This window comes from Crotalus tigris, unplaced genomic scaffold (genome assembly GCF_016545835.1).
Source record: "Crotalus tigris isolate CLP2741 ecotype Arizona unplaced genomic scaffold, ASM1654583v1 scf7180000017639.5415321, whole genome shotgun sequence".
NCBI lineage: Eukaryota > Metazoa > Chordata > Lepidosauria > Squamata > Viperidae > Crotalus > Crotalus tigris.
The window spans coordinates 4,755,192-4,781,753 of NW_024096532.1; the positions used below are offsets into that span (position 1 = coordinate 4,755,192).

At 40.0% G+C, this 26,562-nt stretch overlaps 1 protein-coding gene across 2 annotated transcripts in view; it reads left to right on the plus strand.

Annotated features, from left to right (window-relative positions):
* The window catches only part of ATP2A1 (ATPase sarcoplasmic/endoplasmic reticulum Ca2+ transporting 1), a 45,839-nt gene extending 19,895 nt beyond the window's left edge, over positions 1–25,944 (plus strand). Inside the window, exons 8-23 of one of the 2 annotated variants that reach the window (XM_039335301.1) lie at positions 1,248–1,545; positions 3,106–3,272; positions 3,477–3,565; positions 5,026–5,128; positions 6,532–6,663; positions 7,776–7,901; positions 8,819–9,037; positions 14,600–14,935; positions 15,984–16,204; positions 16,401–16,603; positions 17,271–17,356; positions 17,630–17,763; positions 19,068–19,185; positions 20,746–20,863; positions 21,717–21,759; positions 25,348–25,944. In XM_039335301.1, the coding sequence (XP_039191235.1) occupies positions 1,248–1,545; positions 3,106–3,272; positions 3,477–3,565; positions 5,026–5,128; positions 6,532–6,663; positions 7,776–7,901; positions 8,819–9,037; positions 14,600–14,935; positions 15,984–16,204; positions 16,401–16,603; positions 17,271–17,356; positions 17,630–17,763; positions 19,068–19,185; positions 20,746–20,863; positions 21,717–21,721 (2,355 nt within the window). In that variant the 3' untranslated portion in view covers positions 21,722–21,759; positions 25,348–25,944. The remainder of the gene's footprint in view (positions 1–1,247; positions 1,546–3,105; positions 3,273–3,476; positions 3,566–5,025; positions 5,129–6,531; positions 6,664–7,775; positions 7,902–8,818; positions 9,038–14,599; positions 14,936–15,983; positions 16,205–16,400; positions 16,604–17,270; positions 17,357–17,629; positions 17,764–19,067; positions 19,186–20,745; positions 20,864–21,716; positions 21,760–25,347) is intronic. The other variant, XM_039335300.1, reaches the window with a different exon arrangement.
* Positions 25,945–26,562: the final 618 nt, after the last annotated feature.

The following is a 26,562-nucleotide window of genomic DNA, read 5'->3' on the forward strand; positions in this document are numbered from 1 at the left end:
ATAGAGAGTGATAAGGACAGTTGAGAAGATTATAGGAAGCCTGCTCCTTGTTATTCAGGATACTGCTTATAAGCACTCCACACACCACAGTCTGTTTTGGTTACTCCCCTCTGGGAGAAGGTTTCAAAGTATTTATAGCAGAACTACTAGATTCTGTAACAGCTTTGTTCCTTATGCCATCGATCTTGTAAATTTGCAGGATTCTTTTTTTTCTCCATATATATGTATACATTTGAACTAGACTGTGATGTTTCTCTGTGTCATATATGTATGGGTGTGGGTATATGCAAAATGGTATTTTTTTGAGAGCTGAATGCAACGAAATTTCATTTCAATGTATGCTGATTAGTGTACAGTTAAAGTTACAAAAGATTCTATTCTATTCTGTTCTAAAAAGCACTTTGGGGACAATCAGGTGACATAATTTTATTTGCTCTCTCAAGCAACAATGTAAATTGGCTGATATTACATTGCACTTTTATTTCATCTATAGGTGACTGGGGAGATCAGGTCAAAAAGACAAGCTTGTAAATTCCATAATTTTATGCTTCCTATTAATGATTGTCAGAAAGTGTGATATGATATAGCCAAAAATGTGAATGTGATTACAAGTCAGATAAACTAGGGAGACCTGGCAAGTGTAAAGTAATCAAATTATTGATGATATGCGATCAACTCAGTGTTGACTCTTAATGACCACACAAAAAGATTTTAACCAGGATGACATGTTCCCAAGCTAGTCCTTCAGGTCCTCCAATGATTGAATAATCTCTGCTGTAACTGAGTCTGCTCGTCATCCTTTCTCTTTTTTCTGTTCACCTTTGCAAGAATTAATTCTGCAAGTTAAAAAAATGTGCTGTTATTTGCTTATTTTTGCTTGTTCATTAAAAATTTAGCAGCATGTTTCTCAGCACGGGTGATAGGATAGGAGTTTTGTAGTTGCCATGATCCCTAACAGACATTTCAGCAATTTTCTAAACAATAGTTCCAACCATTTTTTTGCAGACAGATAATGAACATGCTATAGATGTAGCAGAAACATGTCCTTTATTGCCATGAGGCCTGGAGATCTTGGATTTTTAAGAAATGAAACAATGTGCTTATGCAAGATTATACATAGCCATACTTATAGCCTTTTTTATCTAAAATAACTGTAGTTTCCTCCATCCATTATTATTTATTGATTGCCACTTTCCTTTGTTGATTTTAATCCGTCTTGTTCCTATTCGCCTTCAAACCCACTCCAGGGTACCAACATTGGTGCCGGCAAGGCTGTTGGTGTCGTCATCGCCACAGGCGTGGGCACTGAAATTGGTAAGATCCGCGATGAAATGGCAGCCACAGAGCAAGAGAAGACGCCATTGCAGCAGAAACTGGACGAGTTTGGTGAGCAGCTGTCCAAAGTCATCTCCCTCATCTGCGTGGCTGTCTGGCTCATCAACATCGGGCATTTCAACGACCCCATACACGGCGGCTCCTGGATCCGCGGCGCCATCTACTACTTCAAGATTGCCGTCGCCCTTGCTGTGGCTGCCATCCCAGAAGGTCAGTTGAGGTCATTCCAGGTTCCCGTAACCACCTGTCCAGGCTTAATGAGTGTCGGCAAATGTCTTTCTTTTTTGAAATAGCTTTTGCTGTCATCGTATGTTCATGCTTTCATTTTCTTCTGCACTGAACATACAGTGCACTGAACTCGGAAAAGGATCTGAAGGAGTCGGAGTCCTGCCCTTCAGATATTAACTGATACTGTCACAAGGCCTTAAGTTATCCATGATCAGATTTACACTTTGTGCAAACTCTCATTTGTTACATGAATAGTTTGTTGAAAAAAATCTGCTGTAATCTAGTTATACATAATGCTAAGCTTTAACCATTGGTTTACAAATTTAGGTGGTTGAATTTATAATATACAGGTGGTCCTCAACTTACAACTGTTCATTTAATGACCATTCAAAGTTACAACAGGACTAATAAAAGTGACTTATGACCATTTTTCAAACTTACGACCGTTGCAGCATTCCCACAATCAAGTAACAGAAATGTTCGGCTCAGTTGTGGTTGTAAGTCGAGGACTACTTGTAATCACATTAAGTCAAAACCAAACATCAGGTCTAAATGTGGCACTGATACTTCCCTTTGTGCTACTATAGCCTATGACTTACCTGATTTTATATAATCTTTTTTTACTTAAAAACAACAAATGGGGACCTAGCAGGTTGCAAAGCAAAGTGGCAACCTCTAGCATCCTTTTTTTTTTTTTTTGGCCAGGAATGCTCTGGGAATTGCATAGAGCGAAGGGGCATTTTTGAGACAATAAAGAAGGGAGCGTGTACAGCCCAGTGCACGATCTGGAAGGATGCCCACCTGTCTAATACAGAGGTCCCCAACCTTTTGTGCACCCGGGACCGGTTCTGTGGAGAGAGGCTTTTCCGTGGACCGGAGAGTGTGTGGTTTGGTGTGTTGCCTGCATCCCACGGATGGGGCTTTGCTTGTTTGTGTGGACCGGTTGCTGGCATGCTGTGCCCACAGATTGGGGATTGGGGACCCCTGGTTTAATAGAAAGGCAAAATCAGCTGAGATAGCACAAAGCATCCTAGAGGTGAAAAACTTTATAGAATTTTGGAGAATCATGTCGCAAATTTGCTTTCTGGTACTTTGATTTGTTCTAACTACTCAGGCCTACCTTGGCAGTCATTTTGGGAGACTGACTGGGAGGAGGGTCTCCCAGATATGCCTACCTTTTCCCCAAGCTATATTTCCTGGTGATCTGACTACAATAATGTATGTCTCGGCCTTTCAACACAGAGAACAGAGTTAAGATCTTTTTTAGTCCTCTTATTACAATGTTGTCACTCAGAGATTTTAGAGACTGTTCAGATCCAAAATATTTCCTATACTATTGTTTTTTGACACACTGTTTCTCATGAAAGCTTTGGCATTTTTGTCACAAATTGGAATCTTAGAATGGGTGTTTCCCAATGATATCTGAAAAAGAAGTATAATTATGAGTAGTAAAAGCCAAAGGGGTCATCAGAGCTATATGTCTGAATGTGACATGAATTTCCCAAGCTTATCCTTTTGTTCTTTCTTCTTCTGCCTCTCCAGGCCTTCCCGCTGTCATCACGACCTGTCTAGCTCTGGGGACTCGCCGTATGGCCAAGAAAAATGCCATTGTCAGAAGCCTGCCCTCAGTGGAGACTTTGGGCTGCACCTCTGTCATCTGTTCCGACAAAACTGGCACTCTGACTACCAACCAAATGTCTGTTTGCAAGGTGAGCTGAAGGTGGATGCTAGCACTTTTCTTATCTGGAGTCTTTTTTGGGCATCTCATCTTCATCCATATTGAAATCTTTGCCCTCCCTTCCTCCCTCCCTCCCTCCCTCCCTCCCTCCCTCCCTCCCTCCCTCCCCTTCCTTCCTTCCTTCCTTCCTTCCTTCCTTCCTTCCTTCCTTCCTTCCTTCCTCTCTTTTTCTTAGATGTTTGTTGTGGACAAAATAGAGGGAGACTTTTGTGCATTGAATGAATTCAGTATCACTGGTTCCACCTACGCCCCCGAAGGAGAAGTGTAAGTACAAATGTGAACCTTAAATAAAGCCAAAACTGTAAACCTGATAGCCTAATTCTATATATATCTAGAGAAAAATAGACTCTGATTGTTTTTAAACCAAAGCCAGTACTTTAGTTTTTACACTACATTAAATAATGTTTTGCTTCAACTATGGTTTTCTTAAGTTGAAGTGATTGGATTCACTAACACATAATTTATTGGTTATTATGGTTTGAAATTGTAATGGCTAGGTTCACACAAAATACTAAATCAAAACCAAACAAATCATATTCTGCCTTAATGTGATATTTATTCAGATGCTTTGATTTCTTAGCTGTTGTTTTGTTTCTCCCATAATTCAAAGCAATAATCTGTGCTCTTTCCCATTATATCTCTCTGCCCCTGCTGAATTAAGCAATTACATGAGCATCCTATCCCAGTGCCTGCAGGGTATGGGGGTCTGGATGGAAAATAACAGGTTTGCTGAATTCTTGCAAGACTGAGTGGCTTTGACTTTGGGGCCCTGCCAGTTCCAGACTATGCCATCTTTGGTGCTGGATGGGGTGCACTGCGCCAAGTAGACCCTGTGCACAATCTGGCATCCTCCTGGGCTCACAGCTTGCTTAAAAAGTAGGTGGCATTCGGCTAGGAGGGCCCTTGCACAGGTTTGTATTGTTGTGCCAATTGAATCTGTTCCTGGATCAGGGGGTTCTGCTCACTGTCACTCATGCCCTTGTCACCTCCCAATTGGATTGTTGCAATGCACTCTATCTGGAGCTGTCCTTGAAGAGTATCCGGAAGCTTCAATTGGTGCAAAATGCAGTGATGTGGGCAGGGAGGGCCACACAGAATGGTCTCTGTAATACTTGGAACCTGGTTTCTTTAGTACTGCTGCACTAGCTAATTAATATGGGCTTTCCATCAGCAGTTACATGTGTGTCTAGGATAGGACATTTATATCTCTGTTTCACAGGCTGCACTGGTTGCCAATTTGCTTCTAGGTCTGATTCAAGGTCCTGGTTTTGACCTTTAAAGCCCTTCATTGCATGGGGCTGGGTTATTTGAAGGACCACCATTCCCCAATTACATCTGCCCATCCCATGAGATCTGAGAAGAGGCATGCTGCGATTCCCATCTGTTATACTTGGTGGGCCTGAGGAGGCAGGCCTTCTCTGCTGTGTCACCCACCTTCTGGAACATTCTTAGCCCTGAACTGAAGTCAGTTCTATCCTTACTTATTTTTCAGAAGTCTCTTAAGGCCTGGCTATGTCATTATTCCTGTGAGGGTCCCTTACTAATGTAATCTCTTGTGTGCCAGATACTTTTTAAACTTTTAAATAATGACCATTTCTTACATGTTTATTGCTTTATCTCTTTGTTGTATGTTGCCAGAGTCACTTTTTGTGAGATGGGCGGCCATATAAATGGGCTATATAAATAAAACAAATGCATTTTTTTACTTTTTTTGTAACATGCAGATTTAAGAATGACAAACAAGTCAAAACTGGACAATATGATGGTCTTGTTGAATTAGCTACGATTTGTGCCCTTTGCAATGACTCTTCACTGGATTTCAATGAGGTGAATGCTTCTCTTTGGCTTCATCATCCACTTCTCACTAATTGTTCATTAAGAGATATGTGTGATTCCCTTCACCAAAACCTCCAAAATAAAATAAAACCAACAAATTCATCATTAAAATAATAAAACCAGAGGCAAAAAAGGTGAAAATTAAAAAAAAAAAACCCTTCAGAGTCTAAACTCTCTTAAAAGGCAATATAAAGATTTTGACCTGGCATCCAGAGGAATCGTACTTAGTACTGGACAAGGTTCCAGCAGGAATAAATTCCAAACTTCTTTATTTTCTTTCTTTCAATTAGCATTGGCAGGTTCATTGGAGCTGAGAAAATGACTGTTAAATCTTAAATGTAGGGAAGCCTGGAATAAAAGGAAGTCCAAACTTCCTCTTCCTTTTGCATTTCTGGAGATGTGGTCAGATGTTGAGGGCAGGGAATTTACAGAATTCATTACTGCTGCTTTCTTTTCTCACAGGGCTGATAAAATAGTGCTACATGCACCAGTGGTCATTATTTTAGGCAGTTAAGACTGGAGACAGCCAGTTTGGTGCATTATTTAAAGATAGGGGACTAGAACAGAGTTCCCCAATCTTTGGGGGTTGGCGGCCCGGAGCAGGGGGGGAGGGAAAAGAAAGGTTGGTTTTGAGGGGTGTGAATGCATGTGTGTACGTGCACGCACACCTGTTGCTCGTGAGCATTTGCGGGAGTAGGGTCTCGAACACCCTCAACGCTCACGGCAGTGCTCGCACAAGCGGGGCTGCAAATGCTTGTGATGCTCGCGGCAACACTCATGAAAGTGAGGCTGTGCATTTGCGAAGACACACGTATACTGGCTAGCCACTCACGCAGCCCGGTAGCCAATAGGTAGGGGACTCCTGGTCTAGAAACCAGGAAACCAGGAGTTCTACTCCTGCCTTAAGCACAAAGCCACCTAAGTGACTCAGGGTCAGTGTCTGTCTTTGGAAGGAGGCAACAGCAAATCACTTTTGAAAAAGTTGCCAAACATTTGCATGGACTTATCCACATAGTTGCCAGGAGTAAAGACTAAGCTGAAGGCACAAACATACTCAATACCAGAGACTAGTTATAAGCCTGTAGAACAGCCCTGAGAATGATAAGAGTCTGTTAGTCCTTTGAGGGAGACCAGACTAGAAAAGACAGAGTTACGAATGCTAATTATTTTATTAAATAAATATTACAGTAATAGAATATTGAGAGTCTGAATACTTTCTTCCCAACCCCCTCTTTTTCTTCGTGAGAATTAGAGAAGGTCAAGTCTGAGATGTTTTCTCAAATTACATTAAAGTAATAATTCTTGCCAGGCTGAATCTTGAAAATACACCCCAAGCATTTGTTAATCACAATTCAATATACCCAAATCATATCTCTGATTCTTCCCTTTTCCAGTCCAAAGGTGTATATGAGAAGGTTGGTGAGGCCACTGAAACTGCCCTTACCTGCTTGGTTGAAAAGATGAATGTCTTCAACACAGATGTACGAAATCTCAGCAAGGTGGAACGTGCCAATGCCTGCAACTCAGTAAGTATATTCTCCTTCCGGGAACTGACTGTCATTAGAGTGTCAGGCACAGGGAACCAAGACCGCCATGATTAACTTCTCAAAGTAGTTTCTTTGTTGTTCGCCTATAGGCAGAATCTTACCAGATTAAAACACACTCTGTATAACTATCAGATAAATATTGCCAGAATTAGAGAGGATCCTTTCTTGGGGGGTCTCTTTCTTCATACTGATGACTCAGTGGTCTTCTCTCCTTCCTCCTGTGACTTAGTGCCAGATTCACATAAAGATCTGTATTGCTTGGTCACTGAATGGTGCCATGTCCACCTCTACTGTAGAGTTGAAGCTCACGTTTCCATGACTCAATGTTCATTCCACGCTCTGCTGTGGAACAGGTTTGGAATGCAGAGGCACTGTTCAGTGGAGCATAGGAGGAACACAACAGTAGAAATGTGTTTGTGTTAGGAGCTTATTGTAGATTAAGAAAGGAAGTTGATTCTCTGGAGGATGTAACTCATCCAAGTACCATTTCTCCTCTCTTTTTTGTAATTTGCCAATTCTGCCATGTAGCAGACATCAAAGGAGTGGATTTGATGAACTAAATTGTAATCTATGAAAGACAATGCTATAATAAATATTCATTCATTTATTCATTCGTTCGTTCATTCCTACAGCATTCCACCTCAATTGATAATTCTGGGTGGCTTAAAATTCCAAACTGTTGTTCCAAATTATTGGTGGTTTAATTGTTACCATTAGCCTTTTGCTATTTTAGCTGCTGTAGACTTATGTAGCATCACCTGAAAGCTGATACCTAATTAAATAATAGGTTTTGCTTGTTGTACTGAAAATATATATTTGTTTTCTTGCAATCTTAATAGCCATCCTCTGATGGCCTTCTCCAGGTATATTTATGTCTCTTCTCAGGCTCAAAAAAGATGATTGTTCTCACATTACATATTTTCTAGAGATGGCCATGCCTTTTGTGTTGGGGTAATACTGGAAACCAGGCCTAGTATATTTGGAGGACCAATTGCTTGGATTCATCTCATTCGTTTGCTCTGGTTCTTCTGGCTTGTAAAGCAAAGTAAGGTTTAACTCTCTTTTTTTCACTCTGCTTTGCATTTGTTCAGGTGATCAAACAACTCATGAAGAAGGAATTCACCCTAGAGTTCTCTCGTGACAGGAAGTCCATGTCTGTCTATTGCTCTCCAGCCAAAGCTTCCAGGGCTGCTGTTGGTAACAAAATGTTTATCAAGGTTGGTAGTACGCTTCTCTGTGTCCCATCTCAGTGACCACAAGGGGAAATAGGAATTCTCTCTCAGCCTCTATTCTAACTTTAATAATTTTTTTCTAATTGACTTATCCAAAGGTAGTCCTCGACTTACAAGAATTAATTTAGTGACCATTCGAAGTTACAATGGAACTGAAAAAAGCGACTTACGACCTTTTTCACACTTATGACTGTTGCAATATCTCTTTGGTCATGTGATCAAAATTTTGCTGCTTGGCAACTAGTTCATATTTATAACAGTTGCAGTGTCCCGGAGTCATGTGATCACATTTTGCAACTTTCTGACAAGCAAAGTCAATGGGGAAGGCAGATTCACTTAACAACCATGTTACTAACTTAACAATTGCAGTGATTCACTTAACAATGGTGGCAAGAAAGGTTGTAAAATGGGGCAAAACCCACTTAACAACTGTCTCACTTAGCAACAGAAATTTTTCGCTCAATTGTGGTCATAAGTCGAGGACTATCTGGTATATATAAATGGTAACTGTTCAGGTGAAACTTAGCCTGGCATTCAGCTTAGCCTGGAATCTTTCCATTGACCATCATATCAGGGAGAAGACCAGGCACTCTCATTTTTTTTTGTAGCTAGTTTTATATGTATGGAGTTTTGTTCTTATTTGTAAGTTTTCTCCTATTGGAGGGAAAGGGGGAACTAAGGATAGATTTTCAGTTATCTGAACCGTCTTCAGCAGTCATACAGTTCAATGATGGACCTTCAGATTAATATATCTATCACTTACTCTTCCACATAAAGGAAAAAGAACTTCTATGCTAAAGTATTATGATCTGGTCTAGACAGTTATGTTGTCACATTGCTTGCTATTCTATCCACTTTCTCCACAAGTGACAATGCTTGTTACTTTTATTGTATCTTTACAGGGCGCCCCCGAGGGTGTGATTGATCGTTGTAACTATATTCGTGTGGGCACCACACGCGTTCCCCTCACTGCCAGTGTTAAGGACCACATATTGGGAGTCATCAAAGAGTGGGGCACAGGACGGGATACTCTTCGTTGCTTGGCATTGGCCACTCGTGACACCCCACCAAAGAGAGAAGACATGTGTTTAGAAGATTCCACCAAATTTATTGACTATGAGGTAAAACTGACCAGTGATGGTAGATTATTAATGAAAACTATAGAGCAGGGGTATCCAACCTTAGCAACTCCCAGAATTGAAGTCCACAGGTCTTAAAGTTGCCAAGGTTGGATATGACATTTTTACGACATTGTAAATACTGTTTATTTTGAAGATGTTGTGTGCATTTTAGCCTAAATTACTTAAGATGTATTTACTGAGGTTTATATTTCCTACTGCCCTGAGATACTGTTTAATTTATTTTCATCTTTTCTTTTGTAAGAGATCCCTGCCCCTGAAAGCAGATCTGGGAGTTTTCAAAGGGTAGCAAAAACTCCCAGATCAGCTTCCAGGGGTAGGGAACTTCTCGCAAAAGAAATGATGAAAATGAATTAAACAATATTTTGGGGCAGTATGAAATATAAACCTCAGTAAATACATTTTAAGAAAATATAGTAATTTAAATGTAAGGATTTTTAACATGTGCAAGTGTATATAAAAGGAAATGCATACTTTGCGGCTGAAAAAAAAACCTTGATTGAGTTTAGATACTAAACTCAAAAAGGCCAACACAGTGCTAGGCTGCATTAACAGAGGGACAGAATCAAGATCACGTGAAGTATTAATACCACTCTTCAATGCCTTGGTAAGGCCGCACTTGGAATACTGCATCCAGTTTTGGTCACCACGATGTAAAAAAGATGTTGAGACTCTAGAAAAAGTACAGAGAAGAGCAACAAAGATGATTAGGGAACTGGAGGCTAAAACATATAAGGAACGGTTGTTAGAATTGGATATGTTTAGTTTAACGAAGAGAAGGACAAGGGGGGACATGATAGCAGTATTCCAATATCTCAGGGGCTGCCATAAAGAAGAGGGAATTAACCTGAAGGCAGGATAAGAAGCAACGGGTGGAAACTAATCAAGGAGAGAAGCAACCTAGAACTAAGGAGAAACTTCCTGACAGTGAGAACAATTAATCAGTGGAACAGCCTGCCTTCAGAAGCAGTAAATGCTCCAACACTGCAAGTTTTTAAGAAGAGACTGGACAGCCATTTGTCCGAAATGGTGTAGGGTTTCCTGCCTGAGCAGGGCCTCCAAGGTCCCTTCCAACTTTACTACTATTACTATTACTATTACTATATAGCTTGTTTATGGAGTGTGGGAATGGCCTTTTGATGGCAAAAATGGAAGGTAATTAGTTTATGTTTAGTCAGTTAAGAGCAATTCCTTCATCTCAACCTCTGCTTCTTGAGAACGCTGAAGGACAACATGCCAAGCAAGCCAGGCATTGACATATAAGCAGTGGTGGGTTTCAGCCAGTTTGCACCCCTTCCGCAGAACTGGTAGCTAAGTTTTTGTTGCCCAGGCCCAGAACAGACTTCCAGAAACGGCATTCACACAGAGTACCGGTTATTCACATATTTGAATCCCATCACTGCATATAAGCAATGTGCTTATGCAACCATATTGTAAACCATGGTGTGTTTAACCATGGTTTATTGAGTAAATCATCATTACCTAGTTCATGCAAGCCATTGAACCATACATTCTGTTTTTGAAGTCACATTAGGTCAGGGGTAGGCATCCTTGGCTCTTTTATGACTCGTGGTCTTCCCAGAATTCCTGAGTCATAAAAGAGCTAAGGTTGCCTACCCCTGGACTAGATAATATAAGGGATCAAAACAAAAATTGGCACTGATATTTTGGTCCAGCGCATTGTATGAAAAATAAAGTGGGAGCCAGCCACTTTTTACTTTTCTCTGTTCCTAGTTTATTTCTTATTAATTCTTTATTTTATTTTCAATATTTCTTCTCCAAGAAACTTGAATTAGCATATAAAACTTTTTTCCCTCCTATATGCACAAGTGAGATGTGAGTTAGGGAGTCTGAGAGAAGTTTCCCGTCATTATAAGCTTTGACTCTGTGGATATTTTGATCCAATTCTCCCCTCAAGCCACGGTATTAAAGTAGATGTCTTCGACTTCCGGTGGATTTTGCGCGCGCGATGGCGGCTACTTTGTAGCCGTCCTCCTGGGTAAGTGTAAGAACCGCTATGAACAGCAGACACCAGCTGTTCAGCGGTTCAAAATCCCCCTCCCGGGCAAAGGGGGGGGGTAGAGAGTGTCTGAATAGTGGTAGAGCCTCTTTTGCACCCCCCAAGTTTTTTTGGGGGGGGGTGAAAGGAGTGCTCCCACGGAGTTCAGACTTGTCTCCGCTTCCCAGCTGTTTTTGTCCTCAGGGACAAAACGAGCCGCTGCAAACACCTCCGTGCTTAAAGAGAACTGGTGAGTTTTTTTTTTTATAAACGGACAGAGCTGAGTAGAGGATTTAGTTTTTGCTTTCTTTGACTTATTTGGATTTTAAGTTTTAAGACTTGTTTCTATTTTTATTCTCTCTTTTTATTTTTCTTTCTTTGTTGAAAGGGAAAGTAAAATGGCGATCGGCAAATCTCTCGGTGTTTTTTTTCTGGAAGTTAGAATGCTGACCGGCAGGCTTTTTGGTGTTTCTCTTTCTTTCCTTTCCCTTTCCCTTTTTATTTTCTTATGATTGGAATGGTTGTTTTTGGTATCTCTAAGTATTTTTTTGGAACGGACTTTTTCTATTTAATTATTTTTTTTTCTTCTCCCTTTTTTTTTCTTTTCTTTGAACTCCCTTCTTTTTATTGTAATGACCCTTTTTTGAAGGACTTTTTTCTGTTTAATTTTTGCAATTTTTAAGAAGGAGTAAAGCTTTTTTTTAATTCCTTTTCTCTTCTTTTTTTTCCCTTTTTTCTTTTTATTATAATGACCTTCTTTGGAGGGAGTTATGATTTTTGAAGGAATTTTTATAATTTTTTAAGAAGGACTAAAGGTTTTTCTTTAAGATGGCTCCAAAGCGTCCAGGGATTTCTACAGCTTCTAAATCAACAGTTTCACCCTCTTCTGGGGGTCAGCTAATAACTATGAAGGATTTGCAAGACATGATGGGAGATGTTATAATTCAAATTAGGGCAGAAATGAAAAAGATTTTAGAGGAAAATAATAAGATCTTGAGACAAGATTTTGTTTTGGCTTTAGAAGGAGTTGCTTCTGTTCTTGAAAAGGTGAACTCCCATGTGGAAGAGGTAGCTGAAAAAGTGGACATAATGGAGGGGAAAATTGAAAGTATGGAAAAAGAAATGGAAAATGAGATTCTTATGCTTCAATATGGACAAATGGAATATGCCTTAAGAATTAGGGGCCTGGGAGAGTCTTTGCAAGGAGATCTGAAAGAGATGGTTGCAAAGGACTTTGCATTGATTTTGAATAAAGAAAAAGAGGGAATACTTAGTGAAATTGAAAAATTATTTAGGGTTAACTCTGTGGTGGCAGCACAGAAGAATCTGCCAAGAGATGTGGTAATTTACTTTGGTAAAAGATCTTTACGCAATGAAATTGTGCAAGCCTATTATAAGAAGAGATTTCAAATTGCTTCACAAGATGTTATAATTTTTAAGGAGATCCCATCTAAAATTTTAAGAAGAAGAAAGGAGTTTGCTTTTCTAGCAAATGAACTTAAAAAGAGAAAAATTTTATTCAGATGGGATGTTCCGACTGGAATGGTGGTGAACTACCTGGGGACATGTTATAGACTTAATACTGTTTCTCAAGCAAAAGATTTTTATACTTCGGTCCTGGGGGTATGTGCATCGCCATCTACTAAGTTTAAAGCTTTGGAAGAAAAGAATGTAGAATTACAGTTTGAAGAGCCTATATTTATGAAAACTGGCGAATCTTTGTGTGAGAGGCCTCAACAAGTCCAGGTTGAGGAGCAGAAGACAACTTGTGCAGCATACAATTCCAAAGAAAAGCAGCAACAGAAGAAGGTTAAGGAAGTTTCATATTCAGTGGTCTCTGAATCTCTGGGAGATGTTAGACCTACAAAGTCTTTGGAGCAATCTTCAAGGGTGGAATTGCTGCCTGAAATGGAAATTGGGAAATCTCAGTTTGAGGGGCATCAACAAGAGAGGAACGGGCAGAGGATAACTTGTACAACTTACAATTGTAAAGACCAACACAAGGAGGAATTCAAGGAACCCTTACCTGTATTGGCTTCGGAGTCGATGGGAGATTCAGGAATTTTGGAGCAGTCTCCTAAGGCAGAACTTGCAGCATTTCTTACGAGTTTGATACAAGAATGGAGAATGGAAATGGAAGAATGGAAGAATGGAGAATGGAAAAAACTGGAATGTGAATAATTAATAATAATACTAATATAATTGAGACTGATAAGGATGCAGTTTCTTACGGATGGAATTTGTTATTGGTGAAGATTGAAATGTTTAATGTGTTTATTATGGATAGGCGTATAAGGGAATTTTGTTGTTTTAAGTTTTGAACCTTTAATGATAATATTGTTTAAATTTGTGTTTTGAAGGGATTATAATTTGCTCATTTTAGTGAGGGGATTCTAATGTTTTAAATTTTAAGTAATGTTTAAATTTGTGTTTTGAAGGGAGTATAACTTGTTCAAGTTTTAAGTATGCTTAAATTTGGTTTTTAAATATTATTAATATTTTTAAGAGAAAATAATTTGTTTAATTAAATGTCTAGATTTGTTTAGGAAAGAAAGTAATGTTTAAATTTGTGTTTTTGGAGGGAGTTTATATAGAATGATGATTGTATTTAGATTTGTTTAGGATTTAAAAGTGTTTCTAGTTTTTAAATATTATTATTAATATTTTTAAGAGAAAATAATTTGTTTAATTAAATGTGCTTAGATTTGTTTAGGACTTATAGGTTTTTTAAGTTTTTTTCTTTTTGGATAGGAGAGAAGATTATGAAGATTGAAGGAAATATGTATTTACTTTAAGTTTTTTAAGAGTATTTAGTTTTAATGGTATAACAAAGGTTTATATGTTTATTTTTTCGTTTTAGGATAAAGAAAGAGGGAGAAATTAGATTTTACACTATAGATATAGATATTCAAAGAAAGTAATGTTTAAATTTGTGTTTTTGGAGGGAGTTTATATAGAATGATGATTGTATTTAAATTTGTTTAGGTTTTTAAAAGTGTTTTAAGTTTTTTTTTTTAAATTAAGCCTGTACTCAGCTCTGGGAAGTCCAGGGGAGGGTTTGGGAGGTTGGGAAGGGGGGAGGTGAGGTAGGGTTGGGGGGGGGTATGGGAATGGGATTTGTTTTTGTAAAATGTAAAAAATTTTCAATATAAAAAAAAAAGTAGATGTCTTCAATGGAAACTTTTATTTATTCATTACTTTAGCTGGTAAATTGCTCCATTTTCAGAGAAACCCAATAGCTTACAAATTACAAGTTATGTTATTTAAAAAAATCAAGTAACATAAACCATGCACACTTGATGTGTCAGTATTTGGGTTACAAAATCTTCAAACATTCCCAGATGCCCCTCTGAAGATCCATGTTTTCACAGCTCTTAGAAAAGATAATCAGAGAATTCAGCTCAAACTGTATTTGTTTTTATTGCAAACGTTCCAGCCTTTGGCATGGCATAAACTTAATATAAAGGACCAGATGTCGGTTACCTAGTGTGGTGGCTAGTAGATTCTACAGGCCAGCTAGTAATCTTTTTTTATGACCTTCGCAGAATGACCTGACCTTTGTGGGTTGCGTAGGAATGTTGGATCCTCCCCGCAAAGAAGTCTCAGGATCCATTGAACTGTGCCGTGAAGCTGGCATCCGCGTCATCATGATCACTGGCGACAACAAAGGTACCGCGATTGCCATCTGTCGCCGCATCGGCATCTTCGGCGAAAATGAAGATGTGACTGGCAGGGCCTACACCGGCCGGGAGTTTGACGACTTGCCCTCTGCTGAGCAACGGGAAGCCTGCCGAAGAGCTTGCTGCTTTGCGCGGGTTGAGCCCACGCACAAGTCAAAGATTGTGGAGTTCCTGCAGAGCTTCGATGAGATCACTGCCATGGTGAATAGAGGGGAATATAGGTGGGCAGGGAACTACCCACCATTAGGCGCTAGGGAAATTTAGTACAGGTAGTCCATTGACGTACGACCACAACTGGGACCATAATTTCTGTTGTGAGGTAGTTGTTAAGTGACGTTTGCCTGATTTTACGACTTTTATTGCAACAGTTGTTAAGTGAATCACATGGTCATTAAGTGAATCCTGCTTCCCCCATTGATTTTGCTTGTTGGGAGTCAGCTGAACTTTGCAAATGGTGATTATGTGACCCCGGGATGCCACAACTGCTGTAAATATATGCCAGTTGCCAAGCACCCAAATTGTGATCACACAACTATGGGGATGCTGTGATGGTCATAAGTGCAAGGACCAGTCATACATCACTGTTTTCAGTGCTGTGGTATCTTCAGATGGTCGGTAAAAGAATGGTTTCAAAGTCGAGGACTGCCTGTAAGAGATGTATGATTGCTTAAATTTTTGTAGCCTGATGTTCATTAAAAAGAATGAAATCCTGAATGAAATTTACTAGATGAAATAATTGACCATTTCCCCAACTTACTGTTGTGTGAACAAAAGAGTGTCTCTTTTCATTTCAGCTATTTAGGGAAGAGATATTTCTATGTTTCTCCCTTTTCCCACGTTTGATCTGAGGATTAATTAACGAGTTCACCCAACTTTTAAAAATGTATACAGAAGCAAACCACTGGACAGGAATCAAATCAAACTAAATTAAAATAAAATTTAAAATAAATGCTAAAATAATAAAATAATAGAGCCGTTACTTTTAACAGGAGCTTTGCAGGAGCATGATGTCATTAGGAAGCATCAGGGAATATTTAAGGGATTCCCTTCAGGAATTGCTCATTTAAGATATTTTTAATTGCCTCAGCTCTTTTCTGAAATGGAGGACCACCTAGTGATGCAATCACATCCCTCATCAAGGAGGGTTGTTCTTAGAACATGAGGTTTTTCCAATATTTACTTCTGTATATCTCAGTTAACTCTACTGTATATTTCTTTCCTGCTTCCCTCCCTTTCTGTCTCCTGATAGACTGGTGATGGTGTAAATGATGCCCCAGCTTTGAAGAAAGCTGAAATTGGAATTGCCATGGGCTCTGGCACTGCCGTGGCCAAGACTGCCTCTGAAATGGTGTTGGCAGATGATAACTTCTCCACTATTGTGGCTGCGGTGGAGGAAGGCCGGGCCATCTATAACAACATGAAACAATTCATTCGCTACCTCATCTCCTCTAACGTGGGTGAGGTTGTCTGGTAAGGGGCTTTGCCCACTGTCATCTGGTCAGCTTCAAAGTTAAACTAGATTGTCTGGAAAACGGTTTTGCAGAGGGGCCAATAAATACCGAGTAACTGTCCCCCTAAGTGTTGATGATGATGTCACATGCTCCTGACTTCCAGAGACTTCTTTGATCTCATGCTTGTCTTTCTTCTCTTCCTCTCCCCATTCCAGTATCTTCCTCACAGCCGCCCTCGGTCTCCCTGAAGCCTTAATCCCTGTACAGCTGCTATGGGTGAACCTGGTGACTGATGGGCTTCCAGCCACTGCCTTGGGTTTTAACCCCCCTGATTTGGACATCATGAACAAGCCCCCTCGCAGCCCCAAGGAGTCCCTGATTAGTGGTTGGCTCTTCTTCCGCTACATGGCCATTGGAAGTAAGTGCTTTCTTCCCATAGCTGTTGCCTAGGTCTAGCTCTGGACCTATATCATACATTTTGAACCTATATTCTAACTGTGAATTCAAGTGTATACCCTCATCCTTGTCTTATGTGACCTAACAGTCATCTCAGCTCAGCAATTTGTATCATCTCCAAAATCCCAGGCAAGCACAAATCTTCTGCACGATCTAGTCTGGTACAATTAGACTATCTTTGGTTTATTCTTCAGTCAGTTGCATTTTGTTCATATTTATTATTATATGTTTGCAAACAGAGCCATTAGGCTAGGGCAAAATATGCATTCACCAGATAAATAATCGCAATAGCACTTTGATTTATATACCACTTCATAGGGCTCTACAGCACTAAGCGGTTTACAGAGTCAGCCTATTGTACCCAGAAATCCGGGTCCTCATTTTACTGACCTTGGAAGGATGGAAGGCTGGGTCAACCTTGAGTCCATGAGGATCGAACGCCTGGCAGTGAGCTGAATTAACCTGCAATACTGCAGTCTAACCACTATGCCACCAAGGTGCAAAGAAAAAACCAATGCAGTCCTTTCATTCCAGTTTCTCAGCGGTCATCCTTGAGGAAATATCTCATTCTGCTGTCACTGGCCTTTTCTTTGCTCACAATAATCTTTCTATTTTTGTTTCACTTACAGTGTACGTCGGAGCGGCCACTGTTGGGGCTGCTGCTTGGTGGTTCTTATATGCTGAGGATGGACCTGGAGTGACTTACCATCAATTGGTGAGTTTTGATTGCTCTAAGTCAGGAGTGTCAAACTCGCTATGTCTTGTGACATGTTGTGACATATCGCGACTTTTTCCCCATTGCCGAGCTGGGGTGGGCTCAGTTTCCGCATGATGCATCCAGCCCGCGGGCTGGCAGTTTAACACCCCTGCTCTAAGTTGTGGGAGACAAGAACAGAAGTATCGTATGAGGAATGAAAGATTTCTTAATTCAGAAAAGCCCTGTTCCATCTTAATCTCGCTTTTCCCCATTCTTCTTTTCTTCTCCTAGTCCCATTTCATGCAATGTACAGATGACCACCCTTCCTTTGATGGCTTGGACTGTGAAATCTTTGAGTCCTCTGTCCCCATGACTATGGCTTTGTCTGTCTTGGTCACCATTGAGATGTGCAATGCGCTCAACAGGTAAAATGGAGGATGGCTTTAGGCACATGGTACTGCCTGGCATGTTTTTCACTAGCATTTCCCCATGCTTTGTTCTCAACTCATACAAATCTTATGCTTTCTCCAGCTTTCCAAATTGTGCAGGACAATGGAGAAGGAGAAATGAATGTTCTCTGTAAAGATAACTCAGTCCATGCCAGTAAAAAATGAATATTAGCGATTCAGCTTTGATTCAGCTTTTTAGCAATGTGCAAAAACCTATATTTTGAGTAAACTTACATTTCATGCAAGACATCAGCCGCTGCAAATATATAAGGCAGAATAATTTTTGCAACAATATAAGGAACTAACGAATATCTGAAGAATACCAATGTAAGTCATTTATATCTTATCTATCATGGATGTTTCTTCACAATAGAAGGGCAGCCTGCTGAAGCGTGCCAGAGTTAATTAGCACCAAAGCAGTGCTTTCCCAGCTATTGCAGCAGAATTATTGCCATGCCCCAAAGACAAGTATCCTTAATTTAAAATATCTCCTTGTTTGCATAATCAATTCATGTTTTACTGTTCAGAAGGGAGGGCAAAGAACAAGGGCCTCCAGTCCCTAGCTCTCCCATTCTGATCATCTTTCAAAGTCATAAAGATGTTGATTTAAAATGAAGTCTAAGATTAATTGAATCCTACACCCAAATTTTAATACAGGTAGTCCTGAACTTACAACAATTCATTTAGTGACCATTCAAAGTTACAACGGCGCTGAAAAAAGCGTCTTGTGACCGTTTTTCACACTTACATCCATTGCAGCATCCCCATGGTCATGTGATCAAAATACAGAGGCTTGGCAACTGACTCATATTTATGATGGTTGTAATGTCCCAGGGTCATGTGTGATCCCCTTTTGACAAATCAAACTCAGTGGGGAAGTCACATTCACTTAACAATTTGTTACTAACAACTGCAATGATTCACTTAACAACTCTGGCAAGAAAGTTGTAAAATAGGTCAATATTCATTTAACAAATGTCTCACTTAGCAACATAAATTTTGGGCTCAAGTATGGTTGTAAATTGAAGACTACCTGAACCCATTTATTAACTCCCAGGGCTGGGATCTTCATTGCAGAGCTGAAATCTATCAAATTAACCTTTTGCTCAAAGGAAAGCTGCTCACTTCTCATGTATCTCAATTTTATTTACCGTATTTTTTTGAGAACTAGTCGCTATATATTTGCACCAACTGATTATTTAAGACTAGGGGCTCTCATTTCAAAAACACAGTGGAGATCATAACTTTGATTTAATTTCCCATTTCTCTCTTTACCATAGCCTTTCAGAGAACCAGTCCTTGGTACGGATGCCTCCTTGGGTGAACATCTGGCTTTTGGCATCTATCTGCCTCTCCATGTCTCTGCATTTTGTCATCCTTTATGTTGATCCCCTGCCTGTAAGTAATAGTGACCATACAGTATTTTTGATCAGTGAGGGCTGGGGGATTTTACTTTTGGATTCAAAAATAAAAAGGGACCATGTAGTCTGCAGGGTGCAAATAAAGGATTACTTTTCTTCAGCTCTTCAAAACAAATGTATCATTTCCAGGATCGTGTGGCACCTAAAGAGGACAGCTACATGACAAACACACCCAGAAGTTTTAGGGAGTAGCAGATGGGTACTAGATTCATGCTTCTCTATGAACCTTTTTGCCTTCAGATCTGAGGCATGGCCTAGCCCAAATGGCCAGAGAACTGCACTCCCAGTTCTTGCTGAATTCTACAGAAATTAAGAAAAAGATTATGCAAAACCTTTGAAAAAAATACTTCAGAATGCACAGCAGTGTGCTTTAAGTCCCTTTTTTCAAATCATTCAAAGTCTGCTCCAGGCTTCTATCGCTGTTCCAGAAATTGTTTCTGGCTGTTTCTTCATATGTGCCTATGCACAGCCACCTCTGCTTGCTGGGGAAAATAACATGTGAAGCAGCTATGCATGCATGCATGCTCACAAGGAAATATCTAAGAGTAGCTTCTGAAAGCAGCAGAGTCAGTCTAGAACAGTGGTTCTCAACCTTTTTATACGGCGACCCCGGACATAAGCAGGTGGCGTGCATGCGCGGCGGCGCCCCCTGCGCGGCACGCATGTGCGGTGGCGCCCCCTGCACGACGCGCATGCACGTCACCGCCCCATGCACCGCCCCATGCGCGGCGTGCATGCGCGGCGGTGCCCCCATGCGCCGGCCCATGCGCCGGCCCATGCGCCGGCTGACAAAAAAATGGCGGATCGCGTTGTTTGGCGACCCCCGTGAAATGGTCGATCGACCCCAAATGGGGTCACGACCCACAGATTGAGAACCGCTGGTCTAGAAGAAACAGCTTCTATAATAGCTCCAAAAGAGATGCTTCAAGTGTTCTCCCATTCATTCCAGAATTTCTCCATCAAAGGATTTATACCAATGATGGTAAACTTTTTAGAGATTGAGTGCCCAAACTGCAACCCAAAACCCACTTATGCATCGTTGAGTGTTGGGTGGGTGTGGCCCATTGGCTGGGCATAGCCCATTGGCTGGGCATGGCTGTGGTGGTAACGGCAGACTGGATGGGACTAAAAAGTTCAATCAATCAGTTCCAACTTTGCAAGATCTTTTTTTCCCCACGAAATTGACTGATTGAACCTTTTTTTTTGCACATGGCAGCGGAGGACTAAAGTGAAAAGGTTTTATAAAACCCAGCTGAAGGTCTAGAACTGGGGCGATGGCACGCGTGCCCACAGAGAGGGTCTGAGTGCTGCCTCTGGCACCCATCGCATAGGTTCGCCACCACTGATTTATACACTTCTACGTGCTTGGAGTTATAAGTCCCATTTATTAAATCTAATCTCTAATCAGGATTCAGCCAATTATATCTAATTTAGCCTATCATTTAAATCAGTTTAGTACATATTCTATGAGTCGAAAGGTAGAAGAAAATACATATTTCTCTATTGATGTCTCCATTGTTGTTCTTGTGCTTTCCAGATGATCTTCAAACTGACACACTTGGACTTACACCACTGGCTCGTGGTGTTGAAGATGTCCTTGCCTGTCATCTTTCTGGATGAATGTCTCAAATTCGTTGCCCGGAACTATCTGGAGCGTAAGCCTCCCTAACCTACTTTATCTTCCCAGTCCTTTGCCTTTTCCTTCATACTGGAAGTGGATTTCCCAGATGGAATCCATAAAAACAAAATCATCAAGTTGGAGAAGATAAGAAATGGAATGTCCCCTCCCTTCTGATCTTTCTCTCTGTAATTATTTCCCGCCTTCCTCTGATATTTCCTCTATTAGTCTAGAATTCCCATCTGAACTCATTCAGTGCAACACATCTTTAAATATAGGATTTGGTCCTTAGTCACTTGGCTTCCTTCCTGATGAACTCCATGGAGCACATCCAGATGCATCTGATATCAGTCCCAAGGAATGTACAATTCTGATAAAGAGTCCATTTTGTCAAACTGTGGAATTGCCCCTGGATCCTTGGTTTCACTTTTTAAATCTGAAGCTAAAGTAGGTTCTCTTGGACCAGAGGAAGCACAGAGGTAGATGGAAACTATCTGGGTGTCTATGGAGAGTCTTAATCATCCAGATCATGATTGTCCCAAAGGTGCTTTTTTCAAAAGACAACTGGATTTTCTTTGTTTTTCTTTCGCTCCTCATCCAAAAAGCTTCTTTAGTTCTTCAAGGAAAAACAAAGAGTTACCTTTTGAAAAACCATCTTTGGGAAACCATCTGGGAGTTCTGGGTAATAAGATATAGCAAAAGAGAAAAGGAACAGTTGTTTGCATATCTCTTATTCTAAAGAGTTTTCTCCCACCTTTGTGGGTTGCTAATCATTCATTCATTTATTTTACTTACTCATTCCATCCAAACTAATAATATTCTCCTCTTCTTGTGAATTTCCTTCCTAATCTCTATTAACTCTGGCTTCTTTTATCCTTTCCATCCTGTAGCATAACTCCTTCCCCCTCTATTCTCCTGTATCCTGCCTCCCAGGTATCTTACTGTACAACCCTCAATTGCATGCCTTGTTTGTTTTCTGGCAATTCCTTCATATCTGTCTGTTGATCTATGCAGAAAAATAGGCAATATCTGTGGGGAGCTGGGGAAAATGTTTCTTTTTTTTTGCTTGGACAGTCTGTTGCTGCAGCTGACATTGTCCAGGAAACTAGGGTCCATCCACATCGGGGGAGAGGGCTTGCGTCATAGGGCAAGAGACAGAAAATCTTTCCCTGAAAGAATTATTCCTAGAGTACCATTCCTTCAGGAAATGTTTGGTTGATGGTAATCTGGTCAATGCGAGACTCGATGTTCCACAAATTCAACTTCCTGCTGGAATGAATGGTCGCAGCCATTTCAGTAAACATCAACTATAAATATTATGTTTTGAATGCCCATAGAGCAGGCTGAATTTCCAAGGGGTTTCAAATTTAGCATTTTTAAGATGGTGGGACTAACACGTCTGCCAAGGAATCTTTGTGTATCTACTTAGAAAACTTCAAATATTTCAGAGAATATAGAACCATGCCTAATCCACTGATCTTCACAGAATAGGTTGGAGTCTGATCTAACCAGTCTTGGTAACTCTACCTATTAGTAGACATAGGTAATGTGAATAGAGGAACAATCAGAAAGTGTATCCTCATTCTTCTCTGCTTCCACCTTCTGCTTCATCCCCAATGAAGCCTATATGCATAATATTGAATATAAATGAATTAGTGATGAAGAGAGAGGAGGAGGAAAGGTACAATAATAATCTGTTTTATTGATTGCTTCCTATCTCAATCTGCTGAAACTCTGGAAATGGTAGTTTTGCTCATGTGCCAAGATATACAAATAAGCAAAATTATAATTCCAAGCATTTCTTAGAAGACTGCTGGACCAGTGTATCTGTAATGTTGCTATAAAAAGTAGGGAAAATAACCTTGACGGAGATATGCGAGATTTATTACTAGGGCAAAAAGGAATGAAACATATTTTATGTTCACAAGAGACATAATATTCAGAAGTGGTTTAGACAGACCCCCTCTTTAATTCACTGAACTATAAGAAAAGGAGGTACAACATAATCAGATTTGCAGGATTGATGTCAGCACCACTAGGTGGACTCCATCCAAAAAGTCAACTTCGGAAAAAGGAAAAAAAAATATAGCTTTATTGAGTTTGGTTATAATAACAGACTCTTGCAGGTCTGATTGTGCTATGCCTTCTTTTTTTACAATTTAGTAATTTAGGAATGTATCTGAACCGCTTCCAATATTCGTCTGTTGTGGACCTAAAACGTCTTTCACACATATCTCAATCATGCTAGTGACAGATCTTGTGTATTTCTGTCAAAGTCATCTCTCATATTCTCAGCAGTTGTTATATGAAAGACAGATAATTGAGAAAAAGGAGCATTTTTTGACATTAAAACCAACCCCTATATGAATGGCCATCACCACCTCTTACGACTTCTGCAGTTCCTGTGTTTCAGAGGAAGCTCAGAAGGGTAGACAAATTACTTCTTAGGGAAAGTTTGCTGCCTGAGTTTACTGATCCTTCCTTTGAGGAACATCTCAGAAATTTCTAAAGAATCCTAGAGTGGTTTAGTTTAGAGTTCAGTTTTGAAACCGCTGAATAAATCATAGGGTCCTTTAACCCCCCCCCCCAAAAAAAGATGGGGATAACTTTCAGCACAAACCATTTTACAATTTTATCTGTTGGATTCTACGAACCCTAACTGCTATATTCCAAATTGTACTTCTGTTAGTCGGACCTTTGCTTACATTGTGCTTTTCCTGGCCATTTTTTGGCCTTGGTGCCCTTTCCTAGGTGCTTCTGACTTCACTCTGTTTGGCTCAATGAGAGGATAGTCTTGTCCTGATCTTTGTTTGCACAGAAATCTTTTCTGCTTTCCACAGCCTTCCTGACTGTGACTAGCTGTGCCTTTATTGCCTTTCTGTCATGCTTAGGCAAACGTCTGATTTAAGTCATTGCTTGGCCACACATTTGCTGGACAGCATAAGGGGGATGCTCCTTCTGTGGGCCTGCTGCTTTTGGTGTTGTCAGTTTCTTCTTAAGAGGTGGGTGAGGATACTTGGGCAAAGCTGTGGAGAAAATGATGTTCTGGGTTGGGTGAGCTTTTCTGCGCTGGGGTTAGCATGAAACCAGGGCAGTGAACATCCCCAGGTCTCTTGATTTCTCACTAAGGCTCAAGTGCCACACATGGTTCACAGGAAATAATTTCCACTCAGTTTGTAAAATTAGTTCTTAAGCAGTAGAATTATTTGAGCCCTAATTGTAATATAGTATCTATCTATCTATCTATCTATCTATCTATCTATCTATCTATCTATCTATCTATTTCTCTCTCTATATATATATATCATTTCTCTCTCTCTCTCTCTCTCTCTCTCTCTCTCTCTCTCTCTATATATATATATATATATATATATATATATATATATATCTCTGTTTCTTTCTATCTCTGTCTCTCTATCTGTTTCCATCCACCCACCCACCCATCCATCCATCCATCCATCCATCCCATACCTCCACAATCAGAAGATTTCAACAATACCAAGTACAGTCCACAATAAAATACCATAATACCATATAAATAGTTAGCAAAATTTAAATCAACATCACTGCTGGAATAACATACAAAAATATTGATCCACATGATAATAGCAGTCCATTTAAACTATGAAAAATCCCCAGGAAAACTTTTAATTTTTTTATTAACATTTGGAAGGTAATTCATGACAGGAATTACCTCAGTAATTACCTCAGTCTCAGCTCTAGAGGAAAGCTATTTTATAGTTTGTCTCATTTTCTAAGCATAAACTGGGTACAGCATTATGGTTTTTCTTTTTAAGAATTCTCTCTACTATTAAGATAGCATGCAGGCTACTTTTCTCCAACCTAGCGAGATGTCTGTTAAATTTCAACCTATTTATTTAAACCATTCACTAGATTCCATGACAGCAATAATCAGAAATAGAAGATATTAAGTATACCATGGACCATTTACAAATTATAAAAAAAGAGAATTGAAAATATACAGAAAGCGTAAACATTTCTTTAAAAGATTGGGAGGGAGAGAAAGTACTCTAGATATAGTTATCAGGTATGTGTCTCTAAGGAAGGAATTATAAAGTGAGAGACTGCACTTTAAAAACTACCCTCAACAAATACCAAGGAGTACACAATCTTGCTAGGGTTTATTGCAATAATTAGAAGAGAAAGCAAGCTCAAAGTAATGGAGTATGTGCATGCCTTCTCCAGTTAGAAGGGCAGGTTTCCCCAATAGGATGTAGAAAACACACATGGCTACTAGATTATGAGATTATATGTCTCATAATCAGTTGAAGGCACAAATGCTTATAGAGGTAGAAAAGGGCAACAGGAACAATAATAGCTACTTGCCAGAGTACCATTTGCTATTGGATAATGGGGGAGAACTCTGTTAGGCCTCTTGCATTCTCAGCCCAATCGCAGATCAATTAGTTCTAGGTTATTCATCTTGCTTGCAGTGTGGGGGGTCTTGATTTCTTCATTCTCTGCCCTTTATTCTTTATTTTCTTCCTCCCTTTTTTACAGAGCATTTAGAAGGAAAGAAGTGAACATTTGAGTCATCATGGAAATAACCACGTCGTCCCCCAACTGTCAAGATCTGCCCATTTCCCAAACTCCCCACTGTCTTGTCTTCTGACCTATCTCTGCTTCTGTGCCCCTTTGTTATTTAATATTGTTTTTCTCCCCCCCTAACTGCTCTGCTAGTGGGATTGCTAGTGTGGGCCACAATGCTGGCATTTGCCACGCCATGTTCCCTGCCAGCTGCTTCTCTACCCAACCCATAAACATCACCAGCGACTCGACTTCTGTACATTTTGAGCCACCTGCCTGTCCTTGCCTTTGCACACACAAGCTCACGCGCACACACACTTGGACACATACCATCCTAAGTGCTTTCCGCATTAGTGACCACACTATATTCGTTTCCCCCTCCTCCCCCTTCTCATGACTAGAACCCACCTCAAGCCAAGGGCTGGATTTTTTAATGCACACATAAACAGAAGGAAACATTTTGTTAGGAAAAACAAACAAATGAAACTCCTCAACTTTGAGGAAATGAAGAGATTCTTCTAGCTGCTTATTTATTGATATTAAAGAATAAACTCTTAACTGTATTAAAGATTTCTGGCTTTTCTGTTATTGTTGTGACTCACTAGAGTATGGACAGAGACTGGTATTCTTCCAATACAATATATAGGTAGTCTTCCGCTTATGACCACAATTGAGCCCAAAATTTCTGTTAGTAAGCAAGACAGTAGTTAAGTGAGTTTTATCCCATTTTACGACCTTTCTTGGCAAAGTTGTTAAGTGGATCACTGCAGTTGTTAAGTTACTAACACGGTCGTTAAGGGAATCTGGGTTTCCCATTGACTTTGCTTGTCAGCAGGTCACAAAAGGGGAATCACATGACCCCGGGACAGTTGTAATCACATGACTATGGGGATCCTGCAGTGGTCATAAGTGTAAAAAATGGTCATAAGTCACTTTTGTCGGTGCCATTGTAACTTTGAATGGTCACTGAATGGCGGTTGTAAGTCAAGGCCTATCTCTATACAGAACTACTAATCTGAACCCTTAAAATGTCTCAGTTTCATAAACTCTATAGCTAACTACAAACATTATGGTCTAACTGCTGAAGTTTGGTGTGGCTGGAAAATTCTTGGAACTAAAATCCAAATATAAGGAACTAGCTGAAAAATTTTGAACTAGCCAGTGCCCAGGCAAGATATCAATCCTAAG